General features: G+C 60.0%; 2 protein-coding genes across 2 annotated transcripts; both read right to left on the bottom strand.

Moving 5' to 3' along the window:
- Window positions 1-387: 387 nt before the first annotated feature.
- Shmt2 (serine hydroxymethyltransferase 2) lies at window positions 388-6,508 on the bottom strand. The gene is made up of 13 exons (XM_059245254.1): window positions 6,364-6,508; window positions 5,439-5,768; window positions 4,015-4,212; window positions 3,410-3,489; window positions 3,044-3,244; window positions 2,711-2,792; window positions 2,435-2,557; window positions 2,164-2,303; window positions 1,834-1,999; window positions 1,534-1,633; window positions 1,295-1,450; window positions 1,093-1,200; window positions 388-985 (listed from the first exon to the last, which is right to left on the bottom strand). Exons 2-13 carry the CDS (start codon window positions 5,469-5,471, stop codon window positions 858-860), a joined length of 1,515 nt encoding a protein of 504 aa, XP_059101237.1. The 5' UTR covers window positions 5,472-5,768; window positions 6,364-6,508; the 3' UTR covers window positions 388-857.
- A 1,660-nt stretch (window positions 6,509-8,168) lies between these two features.
- Nxph4 (neurexophilin 4) lies at window positions 8,169-17,699 on the bottom strand. The gene is made up of 4 exons (XM_059245778.1): window positions 17,404-17,699; window positions 16,973-17,168; window positions 12,496-12,606; window positions 8,169-9,661 (listed from the first exon to the last, which is right to left on the bottom strand). Exons 1-4 carry the CDS (start codon window positions 17,697-17,699, stop codon window positions 8,810-8,812), a joined length of 1,455 nt encoding a protein of 484 aa, XP_059101761.1. The 3' UTR covers window positions 8,169-8,809.
- Between the last annotated feature and the right edge of the window lie 1,805 nt (window positions 17,700-19,504).

The raw sequence follows: 19,504 nt of genomic DNA, 5'->3' as shown, positions 1-19,504 counted from the left end.
GGGCTCGTCCTGGCTACCCAGCCTGCCTAGGGTGGGTAGCCTCTGCCAGGCAGTGTGTCCCTTTCCTGCCCAAGCCTGCGCCTCCCATCAAGGGCCCCCTCCACCCTGCACCTGGGCCCTTCCCTGCTTCTCCCACCCTCCCTTCCCTTGCTCCTCAGTCCCTGGGGATCAAACAGAAGCAGCCGTGGGCAAAATACAATTTCATTTAACAAATTGAATTTGCTGCGCCTGCTAATCACGTCTGGTGTCGGCTCTGATCAGAGACAGGGAGAGGAGGCTGCAGCCCCGGGGGTCCTTGTGGTGGTGGGAGGGGAGGAGAAATAGATGTTGAGGGAGTCGAATGCTGGTTGGCCCAGGGGACCCCTCCCACAGTAATAGGAACTCTGGGCAGGTTAGCATTTTATTAGATAAAGACAGGAAGGATGGCGCCTACCCACCCTTTCCTCTGGCTCAGCATGCAACTCCCCCTCCCCAAGAAAGAGCAAGAGTCTGTAACACTGAGATATGGCAGAGGGTTGGGGCAGAAAGCGGAGGGCGAAGGTGGGTGCGATGGTGCACACCTACATCCCCACCACTCGGGAAATGGAGGTAGGAGGGTCAGTTCAAGGCCAACCTCAGCTAAGTGAGACCCTGTCTCAAAGCCAAGCTGGGCGTGTGCTGGGGGCTGCTTCTAGAAATGGTAACAAAACAGAGATCTCAGCTACAGATTCTGGAAGGGGCTCATGCCTGGCTCTGCCCGAAACGGAAGGCCTTCCTCCCTCCACCGAAACCCAGAAAGATCAGTGGTGTCTCTTGTGTGGTCCAGGTGGGCAGAAAGAAGGGCGACTTCCAGTCTGTGGGCCTTGATTCACAGGCCCTCAGCGTTCATCAAATCCAGGCATCGGGAAGGTCCGGGCAAACTGTTCCACCTGTTGCCTGAGGTTGGCCAAACGCTGACTTGTTTCTGGGTCTTTGAGGAGGAAGGATTTGAAATCCTGGAGCTTGGCTGAAAACAGGAGTGTGGAAAGGTGGTCAGAGCTCTGGGCGAGGCAGTGAGGCAGGGAGGGGAGGCAACGGGTGAAAACTGCTTGGCTGGGACCCCTGGCCACTCACCGGTCTTGCGCTTCACCTCCAAGCCAATGTTGACTCCTTCATCAATAAAATCAACGACCCTCCGGAAGTCATCCTCACGGAACTGCCGAGAAGTCAACGCTGGAGCACCTGGGAGAGAGCGGAAGGCAGATAATTAGCACAGTCAGGATCATGAGGCGACCACCGTGTGGCCACCCTTCCCTCCTCAGACCCGGGGTCTCACCCAGCCTCAGGCCCCCCGGAGTGATGGCACTCCGGTCTCCGGGACAGGTGTTCTTGTTGGCCGTGATGGACACAAGCTCCAGGACTCGCTCAGCACGCGCTCCATCCAGGCCCTTGGGTCGCAGGTCCACCAGCACCAGGTGGGTGTCTGTACCACCTGAGGGGCACAGTGATAGGGCATTGGGGAGTCCGGGGCCTCTGCCTGAGGCCACGAAAACCTTCCCCCACCCACTGGCTTACCAGACACCAGCGAGTAGCCTCGCTTTAGCAGGGCGTCAGCCATGGCCTGAGCATTCCTCAGCACCTGTAAGGAGTACTCCCGGAACATGGGGGTGCAGGCCTATAGACAAGACAGTGGCCTGTCACCCCGGGGCTGAGCACAGGCCCTAGCTGGTACTGTACTCACGAGACACAGTGACCCCAGCCTTGGCCACCTCCCACCTTAGCCACTTCCCATCTCTCAGCCTCAGCCTTAGCTACAAGGTAAGGAGGCAAAGCCTCTGGACCCATGCACCCCGACACAAGGGAAGGCTCCCCGACCTGCTTGAGGGCCACAGCTACTGCAGCAATGGCGTGGTTGTGGGGGCCCCCCTGTAAGGATGGGAACACAGCAAAGTTGATTCGGTCCTCAAAAGTGTAAGGGATCTCTTGGCCGGTCTTGGGGTCTACGGTCCGTACTCCTTTCCGGTAAAAGATGAGCCCTGACCTACGTGGAAGACAAGTGGTCGGGATCTGGGCCAACGAATGGCAAGTGATGGGACAGAGGAGATGGTGGTTCAGACGCTCAGGGGCTCCGAGTCCCCTCAACTGGACTTGATGCACTGGATCCCCCAAGTCCCCTAGCAAGGTCTAAGCCCAGGCAATGCTGACCTGGCCCCTCGAAGGGTCTTGTGAGTGGTGGTGGTGACGATGTCCGCGTACTTGAAAGGTGAGGGGATCACCTTGGCGGCCACGAGGCCACTGATATGGGCCATGTCCGCCAGCAGGTGTGCCTTGACCTCATCGCACACCTGGGCAGGTAGAGAGACATGCCTCAGCCTGGGGAAGACCCAAACAGGTCTATACGCAGGGCGGCCGTCCTTCTCAGCCCCCATCCCCACCCACAGGGTGGGGGAGTGCGGGTCTCCAGCCCCTCACCAACCTCTCTCATGCGGGCATAGTCAATGAGGCGGGCGTAGGCACTAGTACCGGCTATGATGAGCCGCGGTCGGAAAAGCCGAGCAGTCAACGCCAGCTGGTCGTAGTCGATGAGGCCGGTCTGGGGCTGGAGAGACAGATAACCAGCTAAAGCCCTGAAATGGCCACCGGTGCGGCTCGTGCTCCTGGAGGCTGAAGGCTGCCCAGACCCCCAGGCCCTCCCACTGGCCAAGAACCAACCGACCACCAGGGCCAAGTGCCCAGGCCCTAGAACACTTACGTTGAGCTTGTAGGGCATAGACTCGAAGAAAATGGATGTGGCGGAGATCCGTTTGACGTCAGACATGTAGCCATGGGTGAGACTAGGAGGAAGGGTCTCCAAGTGAAATAACCTGACCTAACCAGCCACTCCACCCCCACAGGCCTGTCCCTGGAACATCGGCCCTAGTCTGCCCCACACTCAATGCTCTGTCCGCTCCGAGCTGGGTACCAGGGTCCACTGTAACCTGAGACAGGTGTGGTCCATCTGCACAGGACCTGACAGGTGTTGACTAACTCCTACCCCATGTCATTACTGCCCGCCAAACCCACCACTCATCCCATCCATACTCACTGGCCCCCATCGGGTAGATCCAACCCCATGATTCGGTCATGGGGCTGAAGAAGAGCTGTATAGGCTGCCAGATTGGCTGGGGACCCCGAGTATGGCTGGACATTGACTCCCCACTGTGCAGGATCCAGGTCAAAGGCTTCCAAGGCCCGGCGCTGGCACAGCAGCTCGATTTCATCCACAACCTCTGCTCCGCCATAGTATCTACCATGGAGAGGGTACATAAGGGCACAGAGAAAGGACCCTTGACCGGAAGCCAAGGGCTGGGAAGGCCACTGCTCCATGAACGCTAACGGGGGCTCACGAAGGTTCCGCCACCGGGAGTGCCATCCCTGAGGCTGCCCTCCAGCCCTCTGGTCCAGCCCTCACCTCTTGCCAGGATAACCCTCCGAGTACTTGTTGTTCAGACAGGACCCCAGGGCCTCCAGCGCAGCTCGGCTGCAGAAGTTCTGGGGTGGTGGGGGGGGGGGCAGTGTCAGAAGGCAATGAGCCCCTTCCCCTGGATTACCACAGCCTCACCCCTGCCGGAGCCCACGGGCTGGAGGGGCGGGGAGGGGGCAGGGCTGCACAAAAAGCTCTGCGCACTCTGGGTCCCTTGCCAGGCATGAGGCAGGACCCAGAAGCAGCATCTCAAAAACTCAGCTGCCATGACGGGCGGTCCCCAGTAAGGCCACCTGTCCACTCAACCTGTGTTTCCTCTTTCTTCTGACAAGAAGGGGAGGTGAGGAGGAGATGAAACCGTAAGGAATCTAGACGCTCCCTAATGCCCAGGCCCCACAAACTGGGTTGGTCCTGCCTTATGCTTCAGAGGAACAAGGGAACCCTGCTTGTTCGCCCAGGCCCAGAGAGAGGGAGAAGGCCCAGGAAAAAGCTCTTGAGTCTGACCGGGAGATGTGTAAAAATGGCAGTGAGGTGATGCGTTATTTCCTGCACTCGTGGCAGTTTGCTTCTTGGCCTGTATCCTCGTGTCCTACCTCTGAGGCGATGAGTTCCAGACCACGACACTGCCTGTCCTTCTCCCTCTGGAGGAGCTCCCACACCTCGGGGTCACTGTCTGCCAGAGTCTCCTGGCCTGTCCAGCCTCCAGAGGCTTCCCCAGCCTGTGTCCGGGCCACCTTGCTGTGCTGGGCCCGAGCAGCCATCCAGACCAGCTGACCACATCTCTGCAGAGGCTATGGGCAGAAGAGCCAGGACTAATTAAAAATTGTCCAGACCTCTCCCAGGCACCCTCAGTCATGGGTACAGACAGCCCTCTGGCTAAGCAGGCAGCCTGGTCCAGCCAGCACTCAGTTCTCACACCACCCCCACCGTCACCTTGAAAAGCAAGTTCTAGAGTCAAGGTTCAGATCACGATCCAAAGGGCAGTTTTGATCGGCTCTACTCGATTCCCCTCCACCTCATCCTATGAGTTGCTCTGCAAGGCCATAGAGCAAAGCTTGCCCTCCAGAAGCCCATCCCCTGCCCCCCAAAATGCAGAAGAGAGACACTGAGATTCCAGGGTCTCCCCACGCACAGGCCTCTCCTGGGCCTGGAGAGGTGGCTCAGTGGTTAAGGGCACTTGTTGCTCTTGTACAGGACAAAGGACAGAGGTTCAGCTCCCAGCACCCACATGGCAGCTCACAACCATCTGCGACTCCAGTTCCAGGGGATCTGTTGCCCCCTTCTGAACTCCGTGGGTACCCAGGCTTGCATGGGATGCACAGACATTCATGCAGGCAAAATAATCATGAATATAAAGGGAGAGGACTTCTGCAGGGCTTCCCCGAGAGACTACCCCAGTGAGAGAAGACACCGAGTTAACAGGCCTTAACGCTACAGGCTGTTGTGAGGGTAGTTTCCAGAGCAACGAAAGCAGAACAGACTTTTAAGCAGCTCTTGGAAATAGGTGTGTACGGGCGGGAGCGGGGTAGAGTGATGGTGTGTGCCCAGAGGGAAGCCAAACTCTTAATTTTATCACACACACACACACACACACACACGCACCGCCTCCCTACTTCCTGCCCACGCTGCAGCGGGACCCCTGCCTGACGACAGCGCGGAGGCTCGGTTGCATCATCTCCACAGCTCAGAGCTGGCGGGAAAAATTAAACGAGCCCGTGGGAGCCGGGAACCCCGCTGGTCCGCTGGGGCGTCGCGAGCCCCGGGTCTGGACCTTCACCTGGGGCCGTGTGAACGGTGCGATCACTGACCCCGGGGCGTCTGATCGCCACCTCCAGCGGCCCAGGCACCACCGCACGCGCGCCCGGGAGCCTCAGGGAGTGCCTGGTTCCGGCACCCGCTCCGCGAGGCCCCAGAGCACGTGCAGGGAAGCAGCCCGGGGGACCCCACTCGGTGACAAGGAACTAAAGTGCGGTGGGCCTGTCCACTGGTCATCCAGCATCCAGAGCCCTGTTCTTACCCGACTGGTCCAAAGCACAGAGAAGGAAACCATCGCTACCAGAGGTCACGGGAGGACCGGCCACCAACCAACTCTGGTCCGGAGTACTTAACGGGGGTCGGAAGCCGACTGGTCTTAGAGCGCATGCGCGAGAAAAAATACCCCCGTGAAGTCCGAGCTAAAGGGGCGTTGCCTGCGCGTGCGCGTCGCCGGCCTCTAGGAAATGGCCTTCTGGGAGTTGTAGTCTTTCTTCATCCTTATCGCTGATCTGTACCTCTGGGTTGCCTGAGAGGGTCTTGAAGCTCAGGGTTGTTATTATTGTTGTTGCTGTTGTCGTCGTTGTTGTTTTTCCTGCAAGTTGTCCAGACAAGCGCTTTTTGGTTTGTTTGTTTGGTTTGTGCCTCCCAAGTAGCAAGCACTATAAGGTCCTCTGGGAGATTCAGAGGTAAAGACCTATGACACAGTGGAAGCCAATAAGATTGGAAGGGTAGAAGACCCAAATCCCTGCCCTAGGATTACAGTAAAGTAGCCTCTCCGGTCCTCAGTTTCTTCGCCTGTAAAAACCACGATAAAATAGTCGTGATGGTCCACGACTGTCATTCCAGCCTAAGGGAGTGGAGACCGGAGGATTAGGGGTTCAAGGCTAGCCTCAGCTACATATGAAGCTGGAGGCCAGTGCACCGCATGTGAGCCTGTCACACCTTGTCTCCCCCCCCAACACAATAGAAGAGTTTATGGAAGGGATTGAATGAAACCTCGCATGTAAACATGCTCCCCTGTGGGTTGTCCTGACTCACAAACCTGCGTCCTCCAGCAGACACAGCCCAGTCAGCGTCTGGCCCAGTCAGACTTGTTGCATTTCAGGACTTACTTACATGATAACCCAGCTCTCACCGAGTTCTTGAAACCGATCTGAGTGAGTGTTTGAGTGGGGGGACTCACTGACCTCTCCAAGGGAAGATTCTCCAGGAGCTGGGGACATCTTCTTAAAACCTCCGGTTCACTGGCTCTCAGCCACGGAAGACACACAACCAAGCCTCTCTTGCGGACTCCGGCAAGCACTGTGTTTGGAGAACCATCATTGCCCTACGCAGCCATTCTATGCATTTATTCATTCAATAGATAGTGACCCACGCTCGGGGTGCCTTAGCCCTGGAGAGGCGGGGCTCAGTGACGGATGGGCCATGGGTGCCTTAGCCCTGGAGAGGCGGGGCTCACTGACGGATGGGCCATGGGTGCCTTAGCCCTGGAGAGGCGGGGCTCACTGACGGATGGGCCATGAAGGGGGTAACCGGTGACAACATTCAACACCTCACTTTGTTGTCACACATCCAGCTGCGTAGAGAGTAGGGAGGACAGAGAGCCTTGGAGGGGGAATGTTTGTGAGTCACGGAGAGAGGAGGGAAATCCGTGGAAGGACATCCTGGCAGTGCTACCGACAGGCTCTAGGGTCTCACGTATGAACGCTATTTTATTGTGGAGTTGCAAGTGAGGAGACTGAGGCCCAAGCCTGCTGGTTCCAGCCATGGCCACCCCAGGCGCCCCCACCTGGGTCTCACACGCGAGGTCTCAAGAGTATCTGAGTGGGGTCAGCTTCACTTCTCGGGGTGATTCTACCAACAGGCCCTGATGAGGGAAACCACTCCATCTTCTCCTCATCTCACCTAGGACCTCCCCATCTTCCTTCTCCCCTCTCTCCAACCAGGCTGCTTATCCTTTCTTCACTGGTTTGTGTACTTGACCCAGGGCCTTGTGCGCTAGGTAAGAGCTGCATCCCCGAGCTCCAGGTACTTATTATCTGCCCATGATTTTTTACTCTCAGGCATGTCGGGGTCAGATCCGCCTCTATCCTCAGTACCCGACCGGGCTGTGGGCAGTCCTGTGGAGGGCACTGCTCTCTTCTCGGTGGGCACCTCTACCCGGGACTCCAGTGCAGTCGGGCTGGAGACGAAGAGACTCTCTGCCTCGGCTTGTCTGCACACACCCCCTCCAAGCCCCAGTCAGGGGGGTCCCAAGGGGAGGGGGGCTGCCGAGCTGAGAACAGCTAATGAAGCTGCAGCCAATTAACGCCCGGGCCAGTGTTGGGGGCGGATAAAATTAGCAGCCAAGGCTGCAGGAGGGAGCTGGAGGCGGAGGTGGAGAGGGTGGGCAGCTGGCTGCGGGCGGCTACCAGCGGCGGCTCTGCCCCGCCCTCCAAACCTGCACCCGTCCGTCCCTTCCCCCATCACCTCATCCCCAGGCTTCCTCCCTCCCTCATCCGTCTGCAAACTCAGCGCCCACGAAATTAGGAAGGAAAAGGAAGATCGATGACTCCAGATGCCGCCAACACCGTCCCCCTTCCCTCCCAACCTTCCGCTTCCCTCCAGCCTCGTGGAGCTTAGCCGGTTTCCAGCGCTCGGCCTACACTGTCTGTCCCTGCATCTCCGTCCCATTCACGGTCTTAAGCCTCCTTTCCCCTTAAGTCTCCCAAATACACGGCCGGAAGTCCCACCTTAGGTCTAACCCCCATCCTATCCTGCCTCCACTAACACTCACCCTCCTTAGAAAGATGATCCGCACCTGGGCTGACTTTTACCCATTGGTCGGTCACTCCTTGATCAGGTCTCAAATGGACCCAAGGTGCTGGGCCTGTCAGGCTTTGCCTCGATTTCCCCAACAGCCGCCAAGGAAGGAGGCCTTGGCTCAGCCTCCACCGGATAAAAACCCACACCTGCCCGCCCCCCTTTCCTGCAAAGGTCTCACACAGGCGAGTATTGGATTTCGCTTTATTTTGTTCCCTTTCCCGTCTGTTTTGGCGTAGAAAAAAGAAAAAAAAAATATATCACCGAGAGGAAGCGGCCAGAGAGAGGGCAGGTGGAGCCGGACTGCGGGCGGGCGGGCGAGGGAGGGAGTGGGGGGCAGAGCGCGGGGGCCAGGCAGGGCCCCCCTGCTCGGGATTTTTTGCTTCACTGAGGTTTGGAGGAAGAGGAGGACCGACGTAGGGCACGCAGAAAGGGAAGGGACTAGACGGGCGCGGAGACTTGACAGTCTGGCGGGGTGGACGGGACAAGAAAGGGGGCCGGGCGTCGTTAAAGCCGCAGGGTGGGCAAAAAGGGGGGACCCTCAGCAGGCCTCCAGGCCCCGCACTCTGGGGCTGTGCTCCTGCCTCTCCGGAGACCACCCCAGCCTCGGGGACACCCGGGGCCAAAAGGGAGTGGAGACCCGCGCTGGCCGACAGTCCCCCCGGGGAGAGGCTGTTTTCCTCCACCCTACCCGCAGGGGGAGAAGTGGGGGGCAGTCACAGGGACACGGGGGGGGGCGTGTACAGGGAAGGGTCCCACCTCGGGAGGCTGCGGTCTGGTGGGGAAGCTCGGGGGGGCTGGGGGGCGGCGGGCTCAGGGCAGGCAGGGGCGCTATCCGAAGTAGGGGTGCTCGCTCTGGAAGTTATAGTCTGGGCACACCTTCTGCACCAGTTTGTAGTCAAAACTGAGGAAGGAGACGAAGATGCAGATGACTTTGAAGGGCTTGGCGCACAGCCAGGCGGCCTGGCTCTGCGTGTGCTCGGTGAAGCACACCTGCGACGGGTCGTACAGGCACGGGCGGTGCTTGCGGGCGCGGTTGGTCTTCTCGTACTCCACGTGGCAGTTAAAGGCGCGCGACTCCTTGGCCCCCGGCACTCCCAGCGCGCCCCCGAGGGGGCCGGCCAGCGCGCCCCCCAGGTGGGGGGCCCCCAGCCCCTGCCCCGCCATCCCCAGAGGGGGCCCCAGTCCCGGGAGCACCCCTTCCAGGGCCAGCGTAGACTGCAGAGGGTGGGGGGCGGGCCCGGGCAGCCAGACGCCCCCGAACTCCACCCGCTTGGAGGGCGGCACGATGCTGACACTCAGGTTACCCAAGCTGGACGAATTGTGACGGAAGTACACGCTGAAGGTGCCGTTCACGTGGTCCACGATCTTGCCGGTCACCAGCAGCGAGAACTTGAGGGTGTGCACGCGGAAGTAGAAGTCCCCCCAGCCGAAGATCTTCTTGGCGCGGGCCGCTTTGATGGACGGCTTCCTCTTGGTGCGCGGCGCCGCGGGCCCCGGCTTGGCCAGCGCCCCGGTGTGGTTCGAGGGCCAGGCCCAGCTCCAGGAGCGCGCCGTGCCCAGGCCCTCGGAAGACCCGGGCGCCGGGAGCTGTGGGCTGCGGGCGCCCCCTCCGGCCACCACGGCGGGTCGCAGTTCCAGATACTGCGGCCTTCCCGACTCGGCGATCTGGCCACCGGCCGCCTGTGTGGGCAGAAAGGAGAGAGACGCTAGGCTGGGCCGGCCGCAGCCGTGGCTCGGGGTGTGTTTGGGGTCAGTCCCTGGAGACCTTTGCAAGCTCTGTGATCTTGCCCACGTCACTTCACGTGTCTGGACCCCCTAGCTTTTGATAGCTGTGAAAATGACCTGATGGATCCCTGGGTGGACACAGAGCTCCAGGGTGGGCTCAAAGACAAAGCCAGCTTTGGTGTGGGTGGGACAAGGGAGAGACCCTTTCTGGATAGCCGTCTGGCCTTGTGTTCCCAGGGATGGGCCTGACTGTGGCATCCTCCACACCCAGCATCAGGAAAGAGCTGGCTTCTGCAGAGACCAGCTCCTTCCTTCCGGGAGGGGCCTCTAAGAACCTCTAAGACTCCCAGACCACGGGCTGAATCAAGGGGCACTCCTCCTGTCCCCACCCCTTGGCGTGGAGGACCTGGTGGAGTCACCCTGCCTGCCCACCGTGCGAGCCTGTCTCGGGTGGCGGAGATCTGGGAGACGATGCCAGTCAGTACAAGATGGATCGAGAGGCGGAGCGGCCCGGCCAGGCCTGGGCCATCAATTATCTTGGGGTGTGTGTGGAGGGGGTGGCCGGGAGTGAAGGAGCTGGGAGAGAGCGACAGGAGAGTGAGAAGAAGAAATATGGAGATGCCGCTCCAGCACAGGGAGCGGGAGGGGAGAGGAGCAGAGCATGTCAGTGTGTGTCAGTCAGCCTGGGCTAGACACCACCACGGGTAGCAGGGCCCTGCCTGCCTGCAAGTCCCCCGGGAAAGGCAGGTCTGTGTGTGCCTGGGGTGGGGGTTACCCTGAAATGGTTGTGTGTACGTGTCCATGTGTTCTGTCTGTGATGGCTGTGCGTGCGATTGTGTTGATTCTCTGTGTGCATGTGCCTGTATGCCTAATGTATTATCAGCAAGAGGAGGTTCTGTGGGTGTTCCCATCTACTTGTGGCTGCCTGTCGATTGATTGTGTAGATTGATTGTGTATTTGTGCCTGGGTTACCTGGGACCTGGGGGGGGGGGCGGTGTGTGTGTGTGTGTGTGTGTGTGTGTGTGTGTGTGTAGCTGTGGTCGTTGTGTGCCTGTGTACAGGGTGGCTGTGTGGTTGTCTAGATATGACATTTTCCCTGTATGAATCCCTGTTACCCGTCCGTGTGTCAGGGTCTGAGGGGGTGTCTCCACAGTGACAGTGGTCTGTGTGCACATACCACAGGAATGAGTGTGTGCTCCCACAAGCATGCACACATTGTGTATGGATGCCCCGGGCACGCTGACTTGCAGGCTGAGAACAGACGGGTAAAGGGCCCCCCCCGGAAGCGTGGGTGAACCCCCTGTTTGTATACACCCGAGGAGTCCATACACAGTGTCCACAGGGGACAAGAATGGCAGAGCTGGGCTAGACTCTGTACTGCCTGGTCTCTGTCCATGGCTGCAGTACCACCGCGGTCCCAGGTTATTAATGCTGCCGCCACCCGCTCGTCATACATATTTATCGCCCCCCTCATTCCTTCTCCCAGCCCTCCTCCCAACGCAGGTGAGGGGGGCGGGGGGGTGGCAAGAGTGATTGACTCAGACAGACAAGCTTGAGCTGGCATCTGACACCCGGAGGGGACACCTGAGCAGAGCTAGGGAAAGAGGCTCAGGGTGGGGGGTGGGGGAGGCAAGGAAGAAGCCCTAGGAGGTGGGATTGAACCCCAGGCAGGGGGTTGGAGGTGGAGGTGGATGAGGCTTCCTTCCGGGAAAGCAAAGTGTGTGGTGTTGAAGTCTTAACCCGAATCTCTTCCCCTCTGGGCCCAAACCTCTCCTATTTCCAGTGAAGTCCGATTTCCAGCTAGCCCAGCCTTCTCCCCCCCAAAGCTGCTCAATGCTAGGATGCCAAATGCCTCCAGCTATTACTTCCCAAGACATCCTAGCACTCTATGTCCTGCACCCAGCCAGGGACTGCTCAGGGTGGTAGGTTCAGTCTCCTCGGGGGAAGGGGTGGGGTGAAAATGAGGTTTGGCGGGGCAGAGAGAGGTGCCAGGATGTCCCCCCACCTCTGATCCCAGACAAATTGCTGTCTGCTTCTGTGATCCTGGCAAATCCCTGAGCTTTGGTGCCCATAGCCCCCCCCTCCCCCCTCCCCCCACTGCTGGAGACAGATAAAAGGGAAGAGTTGGGGGAGACGGCCGGCCGAAGCGACCTTGGGGGTGGGGAGCTCGGACCAGGAGGGGCGAGAGTCTGAGAGGAAACGAGCCGAGAAATGGGAACATGGAATAAAATAAAATAAAATCCTCCCTCTGGCTTCCTTGATCGCTCAGGCTCGCTCTCCCTCTCTCACTGTTTTTTCATCTCTCTCTCTCCCCCCACTCTTTCCTCAATCTCCGTCTCGGTTTCTTCCTCTACTCTGTCTCTAATTTCCAGTTTGGGGAGTGCCCCCACCCAGTGACATTTCTGCCTCTCTAATGGTAGTGCTCTCCCTCGGTCCTTCTGGTTGTGAGTCTCCAGCAGTAGATTGGAGCAGAGGATGGGGGGGGGGTGACAAGGTGTGGTGAGGGAGCCTCTTTTTGCCAGAGCCCAACCCCCAATGACTGAGGGCCTGAGCGGGGTGGGGGGGTGTTGTCCAAGGAGGGAACACCCCCAACTTGAAAGCTAGTTTAATTAAACTAATTGGGTGCGGTGACATTTGCAGAGGGGAGAGGGCTAGCCGGCGGGTTGTCAGCTGGGGTGGGAGGTAGAGGTGTGTGGTGGTTGAGCCTGGGCTTAAAGCAGACTCCTTCAGGCCTGTTCGGGAGGAACTCAGCCAGGAACACTTTGCCCCAAGGCAGCAGGCCCACGCACCTGAGGGGGAGTTGAGGCCACGTCCTGATGCTGAGCAAACTCCACCGAGGCGGGGAGGCAGGGGCTCTTTGGGGACAGGACTGCTGGGAATCGGGAGGGAGGATGATCGGGCTGTCAGGCCCCTCAGCCGCATTGCGGGGTGCACCTCCCCTGGGCCTCCAGACGAGTCCATTGCTACCTCTTCCCTTCGGGTCAGGAGGAGCTTAGGATTGACCAGGGGAGGCCGCAGCACCCTGTGTTTGGGGAAGGAACAGTTTAGGCCTGGGTTGGGGAAGCGAGCAGAGGGCACACTGAGTCCTTGTAAGTAGAGGACCATCACTGCAGTCCGGCCAGGGTGGGGTGAAGTCTGGCTGGGAGCTGGGTTTGATAAAGGCTGGGTGGGGGTGGGGAGGTGAATACTAGGGCAGAGACGGACTGGGCCTAGGATTGGGTACTGGGCTGGTGGTAGCATGTGCCACAGAGATGGGGATGCCACAGGGAGAGACCTGGGGGGCAAGAATGAAGAGAGGAAACGGTGACTGGGTGTTTGGGTGGAGACCTCGACGTGGGTGGGTGAGGGACCGGAAGAATGGAGATGGGGTGTGGGAGAGGATGGGAGCTAGCATGAGGACAAACTGGAGACTGGCTGGCGTGAGGACGGGACAGGGAGACAGACAGGGATGGGGACAGGCTGGGGCAGGACAGAAAGGAAGAAAGGACGCTATTAAGTAGAAACAAGGTTGCTGGTGGAGACAGACCTAGGAGATGGGGTGCAGGGGGGGGGAGCCCCTGGGGACTGGAATGGGAAATAGGGGACCAGGAAAGTGATAGGCAATGTGGATGGGGACGGGCACTTGAGGACAAGTATTCAGAGGAGAAAAAGGCAGAAGGCCGTCCTGGGGATCAAGTTTGGGAGGGGGCCCTGGGCAAGCAGAGGCACAGGGACCTCTTCAGACGCTACCACGGAGCAGGGATGAGGGCCTGCCGGCGGGGTGGGCTCTGTCCTTGGGCCAACCGCCCTCTCCCCCGCAGCCCCACCCACCCGCTCGCTCGCCCGCCCGCGGCCTGCTGCGCGCAAGGCTCACCGTTATCTGAATTTTGATTTTATTTTATTTTATTTTATTTCCCTGCTTCCTAGAGCCGGCGCGGTCCCCCCGGGAACGGCCGCTCCCCCCCCCGCCCCCCGCCCCGCGCCTCACTTTATTATTGCAATAAATGTGCCTATAAAGGCGCCGGCTCCGGGGCGCGGTGGGGGTGGGGGGGAGCCGCGGAGCGGGGATGTAATTTCCCGAAGCCTGAGCCGGAGGGGGAGTGGGCGGGGTGGAGGTGGAGGAGGGGCGGGCGTGGGGAGAAGGGGAGCCTCGCCAATTTCCAGTGCTCAAGGCCGCCGCACGCACTCCCACTCCTCACCCCGGCTCCTTTTCCTCCTCCTGTAGTCTATCCTGGGATCCCCTGGAGGTGCAGCCCCGGGCCTCTCCATCGCGACCTGACCCCCTCTCGGTTAACCTCGGCCCCTGGCCCGCGCCGATACCGAGTCACAGGGGCTCTCTCCCCGTTCAAAGTTCCCTAGCTCCTTGCCAATTACTCCATCCCTGACCCCTTACCTGCCGCCCCTCTCCAAGTGTGGGTCCCTGACCCGCCATGGCTCTTCTTGGCCTTCCCTATCACCGAATCTCTTCTCTGTCTAGCTCACCCAGCCCAGCCATGACCCTCTGTAAATTCTCCCTTCCAACAGTCCCCCTCCCGTTCGGGATGTGAGGCTTGGCTGCAAGCTCTGGCCCAAGGGAACTGTCACTGTAGACCCCCCCCCTCCTCCTCCTCCAGAGTCCCTGGCCCAGCTGCGGCCCCTGATTACCGCCCCCAAATCCCAGGCAGCAGCTCTGGGCCCAAGCCCAGGCTGCGCGTGCCTAAGTGGCCCAGCCAGAGATTAGCTAGGGGGCTTGAGGAGGGTAAGGAGGTAGGAGCTGCTGCGAGGTGGTGGTGGTTGGCACAAGGGTTGTGGCTGGCCTAGACGGAGGGACTTGCATGGGTCTAATCTCTTCCCCGAGGCGGGAGAGAGCTGAGAGGTCCCCCCAGGCTTCCCCACCCCTGCCCTCCCCCATCTAATTAGTAATTAGTGATTAGTGATTAGTGACTATTGATCGCCTGCTGTTTCTCCCAGTAGTCAGCTGCTTTGGCAAGGGGTGAGTGAGGAAGGCAGAGATAAGACGGAAAGGAGTTGAAGGTCCTGGAGCGGCCAGGCCAGCCAAGGGGCCAGAGCCCCTGGGGCAGTGGAAGCCCAGAGTACCAGACCCTGAGTCTCAGGGGCCTGTTAGTCAAGGAAGAAAGCCTCTGAGGGAAGGTAGGGCTGGCGGTGTTGACAGTCAAGATTTCCCAAGGAGCCGTGCCCACCAGCTCTCCTCTCGGGGTCCGGCGGCTCACCTTTTACCCACTCCCAACACTGGCATCAAGCTATCCCCGAATGCGGGCACACTCAGAAGTGCCACATGTTTACACTCAGGTGTACGGACGCATCCGAGGCTCACAATCCATGCTCACACTCAGCTGGACTCAAAGCCATGAACACACACACCACAAATAGACACTCACAAACCCAGACTCACAGGCAAACAACAGATGTGCCCCAGCATGCAAATACATCAGAGACCCCCCCCCCGGGGGGGGGGGCGTCTATACATGAGCACACATCCTGCTCACAAGTCCATCAGAGGACACCTCTCTTCACACAATCCCCTATGCAAAGTTACACACACTCGCACACCACACCACGCAGACATGGATTCTCACATGTCCACAGGCTGGACCAAATGGCAGAGAGGCACTTCCCTGCTGATTCCGACACAGTCACCCACAGCTGCCTGCCCCTCTCTCCCAGGCAGATAGATCCCATCTCTCATATCCTCCTGCTTGCTCTCCCTCAAGTCTCTACCAGATGTTTCAATTCCCCTTCAGGGGGCAAAGGAAATTAAACCAGATCTGTCCACAGGGGAGTTAATTTGATGGGGGGAGAGTGGAGAGGGTGGGGGTGGGGAGAGGGATCAGGGCATGGGAATCTCTCCCTCCTCTGTGACCCCAGGCCTTCACGCACTGTGGTTTTGGACCTGACCCTCTCCTGCAGTCTTCCTGGGGTGAAACCGGGGCCTCAGGTTCAAAGGAAGCTCCCACCAGAGGTAGCTGTTTTCACACAGTGGGCCCCCCCACCCCCCAGCTTCCACCCTATCAAGGTCACTAGGTAGACAGGCTTGGGAGAGTCAGAGGGCTCTCCTAGCTCGCTGGGGCCCTCTCTACCCTACTGCAGTTGTTGAGGACACCGGGGGTCCAGGGGTTTTAGGGAATTACTTGCTTCTTCTGGACGCTCTTAATTAGGGGCTGGCGACTGAGGTCCAAGAGTGAAGGCTGTGGGGCCACCTGCTTGCCCTTAAACTAGGTAGGTCATAGTTGGGGACGGAAGAAGTTGGGGGCCAGGGTCTAGACCACCCTGTGGACCACATCCCAAGGCACAAATAGATGGCTGCACTGTGCAAGCAGGCAGAGTCGCCCATGGAAAGACAGCGGCACACAGACCTTCACTCTGGGCCCGGTGCTGAACACCAAGCCTGGGTTCCCTGGACACATGCTAGCACACAGGGGCCGGTGGGTGTGAAAGCCACACACTCCACCACGGCGTGTAGGACCACACCATGTATATGAGCTGAGGATGATTTCAAGTACAGAGCCCGGTAGGATGAGATCTGGGCCCTTTTTAGCCTTTGGGTCTTCACTCCCCCCCCCCCCAAAAAAAAAAAACCGGAAAAGAGTCAGTGAAGAAGGGTGGGGGCAGGGAGGAGGTGGAAGGAGAGACTCCCCTTCCAGACAACCCCCATCCACCGGGCGCGAAAGGGGGGTGTGTCTGTGAGGTGGTGCAGGGGAGATGGTGTCTCCGCGGGAAATGTGATGGGGAGACTGTAGCCAAGTTCGGCCCTGCTGGTGTGGGTCCGGGTAAGCGCGTGTGCCTGGGCCGTGCATGCCCGGATCGCAGAGCCTACCTGGCATCGTGACAAGTAAGGAGAAGAGAAATGGCAAGGTAGGGAGAGGGTGAGGGGTGGAAGGGCAGACAGCTAGGGAGGGAGGCTAGCAAAGTAGGCGCGGAGAGCAGGCTGGGCTCACACCCTCTGGCTTGTCTGTCTGTCTCGCACTCCTTTCCCCTGTCTGGCGCACTCGCGGGTCGCGCTTCGTCCCCCCCCCCCCCCCCCCGCGTCGCGCCTGAAGCCGATGATCGGAGCCCGGGGGTGCCCTCCACCCCAGCACCTCCTCCTAACCCTCAGCCAACTTGCCGCTGGGCGCGTGCCAGTCCCGAAGCGGGCGGTCTGTCTGTCTGTCTGTCCGTCCGCGTCCCCCACGACGCACAAAGTTGGGACGCTCAGTGCTGGGGGCGGGGCGGACGCACCCGAGCCCCTTGGCACACGCAGGGGTTCTCCGCGTCCGGGACCCCTCCGTGCCCCGGCTCTGCCACCCTTACCTTCCTAAGGAGCCACGGACCAAAGAGCAAGAGGAGCCATTCCGGGAGCAGCCGCATCTTCCCGGGCGAGCGGGTCGGGCAGGGCGGGTCCCCGGGCCGGCGGGCGGGCGGGCGGGACTGGGTGCAGGCGGCGGTGCAGGCGGCGGGAGCGGGCGGCGCGGCCCGCGGACTGAGCGCCGAGAGCGGAGCGGCGGCGCTGGGGGCGGGGCGCGGGCGGGGGAGAAAGTTGGGTCTGAGTCGGGAGGGGCGGGGCTCCGCGGTGCTCCAATCCCGGCCGCGCCCCGCGCGCCCCCTCCCGCCCAGCTGGGGCCACGGAAGGTGACTTTCACCGCGACACGCCCCGGACACGCCCCTGGCTCAGGTGTGAAGCCGGAGAGGGTCGAGGGGCTTGGGGGGGGATGGGGGGTGTGGGGTGGGAAGGGGGACGGCACCCCAAAGATGCCAGGTCTGGGCGCAGGGTGAGGGCTGGGACTGCCTGGGCGTGGGGCTCCCGGCTCGGGACTGTGCGCGCCGAGGGGGCGTCGTGGGACAGGGGTCCCGCCAGGCGCGGCAGGACCGGGCTCCTGCGGAAATCCGGGGGGCGGAGGGGTCCCCTCTGTGCTCCAGGCCCGGGTGGGTCCCGTGCAGAGGGCGGGACAGGGGCCTCGGAGGTGAGGGCTGGCGGGGCCTCGGGCGGGTACCACGGCGCGTGGCGCTGACGGGGATGGATGGGCGCCCCGCGGCTCATTCGGCCCGGAGATGAGAATCATTGATCACGGACGGAAACCCCATCACGTCTGTCAATAGGGCTGACAAACGGCGCCCGGCGCCCCGCCCCCGCCCCACCGCACCTCTGCGGCCTCGGGACCCCTCGGCTAGACCGGCTCTCTTCAAGTTTGCCCCTGGCTGGACCCGCACTGCTGACCCTTGCCCAGCCCAGAGCAGCCGCACGTGGGGGCTGGGCAGGAAGTCCTCAGTGCCGTCCGCCCAGCCTCCGGGTACCGTCCCCGAGCTTCCCCCCCCACCGTCCCGGCTTCCACTCCCAGCTCTGCTCCTCCTGTCCGCGTCGTCGTCTATCCCCGTCCTTGTCTCTGTCCCCAGCTCTGTGTCTGTGCTCATCCTCGGGGCTGTTTCTTCATCCGTTCCCTCCTCCCACCGGTCTCTCTCTTCCCTGCCCGGGGAGTCTTCAGCTGTCAGCTGTTGCTATGCGCTGCGGCGCCGGCGGGAGTCTGAGGTGGTAGCATGACCAACACCTAGACAGCAAGAGACAGGCCCACACCCCAAGATGGGTCTCTGGGCGCATACCACGCTCATAGCAGCCTGTATGTGCAGTGAGTGCACAGGAGCAAAACACATTCACACACAGACCAGCACGCACAGGGACACACAAGCACACTCAGATGGACACACATGATTTACACACACAGGAGCATACAGTGATATGCATAAACAGCTAGGTACGCAAAGCACTGTTTTGCCTTGACAGAAGCAAACATCCACAGAGCTGGACACACACACACACACACACACACACCACATACACACAGACCACAATACACACACAGATCACACCACACCACACACACACACACACACAGATCACACCACACATGCCACACAAGACCACATCACATCACACCACACACACACACTCACACACACACCACACATACGCACGCCACACAGACCACAATACACACACAGATCACACCACACCACACACACAGATCACACCACACATGCCACACAAGACCACATCACACCACACACACACACTCACACACACACCACACATACGCACGCCACACAGACCACACCACACATCACACACACACACACACACACACACACCACATACACACAGACCATACCACATAAACACACACAGACCACACCACACATGCCACACACAGACTTCACACACACAACACACCACGTGCCCCCCCCTACACCACATACAGACCACAACACACACACACACCACACCACACACACACACACACACAGAAGACAAGCCCAAGAATATGAAAAGGACAGTCAGGCACATATAGGATGTGACAGACACCAAAAAGAGAGGGTCAGGGAAAGGTCAGGGATGCTGAGGGGATGAGGCTGACGTAGTGACACCCAAGGAGACAAAAACCAGGAAGCAGCGATTTGGCCGATTTGGCCGCAGTGAGGCTGGAGGAGGAAGGGCAGGACCACCGAGTCAGGAGCCAGGCCCCAACCAGGATTCAGGGCTGCTCCAAAGCCCGGTCTGCTTTAGTACTGGATGAAGGCAAAGGGCGGTCCCATGCCTTAGGTGCCCAGGACAGAAACCCACGGCCAGAGTCTCCGTCTTTAGGAGACCAGACCCCACCCCATCACCATCAGTTTTAGCTAATCTCGGGTCATCTGATCCTCTCGGAGACGACACTCGCATGCACATACACACACGTGCACACTGCTTATCTGGGTCTTGGCCTCTCTTCCCGAGAATCTCCGTCTGTCAATCTACCTTTCTTTTCGTTTCTACCCCGCTATATGTATCTGTTCGGTATCTTTTGGTTCTTG

Source organism: Peromyscus eremicus, chromosome 18 (genome assembly GCF_949786415.1).
Source record: "Peromyscus eremicus chromosome 18, PerEre_H2_v1, whole genome shotgun sequence".
NCBI lineage: Eukaryota > Metazoa > Chordata > Mammalia > Rodentia > Cricetidae > Peromyscus > Peromyscus eremicus.
Note: the sequence above shows the minus strand (reverse complement) of the source record. Positions and strands in the feature narration are given on the sequence as shown.